A 712-nucleotide genomic window follows, 5' to 3' on the forward strand; every position below is an offset into this window, starting at 1 on the left:
GGCCACAGGCACCCTGGCCCCTTCCCCAGACGTGGTGGACCAGGCCATGCTCAGCTGCCGCCGCTGGTTCGACCGAAAGCATGAGCAGTGCATGGAGCGCATCTGGGTCCCGCTGCTGAACCACCTGCTCTGCCTGCCCATGAAGTTCAAGTTCTTCTGCAGCATCGCCAGGGGTCAGCACAGTGAGGGGAGGGACACCGGAACCCAGCCTCCCCCACTGGCGGGATGACCCCGCTTACGTGCACAGGAGGCTCTGAGGGCCTCCTCGTCGTCGGAAAGACGGATATAATAAGAGCACTTATCCCATTAGGGGTTTCTGGGGATTTAAGGGGCGGTATTTGTGAAGCTTGTAAGCAGCGGCTGCACAGCGGTTCTAGGTGTTGGCTGTCGTTATTCATAGTGGGCCTGGCTATCAACAGGTGAGAAAAACGGGGGGCAGTGAGGCCTTGTTCCCGCCAAGGCGACTCCAGGAGAGCCGGGAGGGAGACACTGTGGGCAGAGACAGGCAGGCTGCAGGGCGNCCGCCCTGCAGCGATGGAGGTCTGGTGCCGCAGTCGCATCCCGGTGGAGGGCAACTTCGGGCAGACCTACGAGTCCCTCAACCAGTCTGTTCGTGAGCTGGATGGGGAATTTTCAGCCACTATTGACCTCAGGGTAGGAGGCGGGGGCTGCGGGCCGGGGGGAGGCAGGGAGGGGGAGAGGACACTGGGGC

General features: G+C 62.4%; 1 protein-coding gene across 1 annotated transcript in view; it reads left to right on the forward strand.

Annotated features, from left to right (window-relative positions):
* Nucleotides 1-712, forward strand: part of DCST1 (DC-STAMP domain containing 1) — a 13,707-nt gene that overhangs the window by 6,676 nt on the left and 6,319 nt on the right. Inside the window, exons 7-8 of the mRNA XM_077764055.1 lie at nt 30-173; nt 533-654. Of these exons, the coding sequence (XP_077620181.1) occupies nt 30-173; nt 533-654 (266 nt within the window). The remainder of the gene's footprint in view (nt 1-29; nt 174-532; nt 655-712) is intronic.

Source organism: Crocuta crocuta, unplaced genomic scaffold, assembly GCF_008692635.1.
Source record: "Crocuta crocuta isolate KB4526 unplaced genomic scaffold, BGI_CrCroc_1.0 scaffold528, whole genome shotgun sequence".
Lineage (NCBI taxonomy): Eukaryota > Metazoa > Chordata > Mammalia > Carnivora > Hyaenidae > Crocuta > Crocuta crocuta.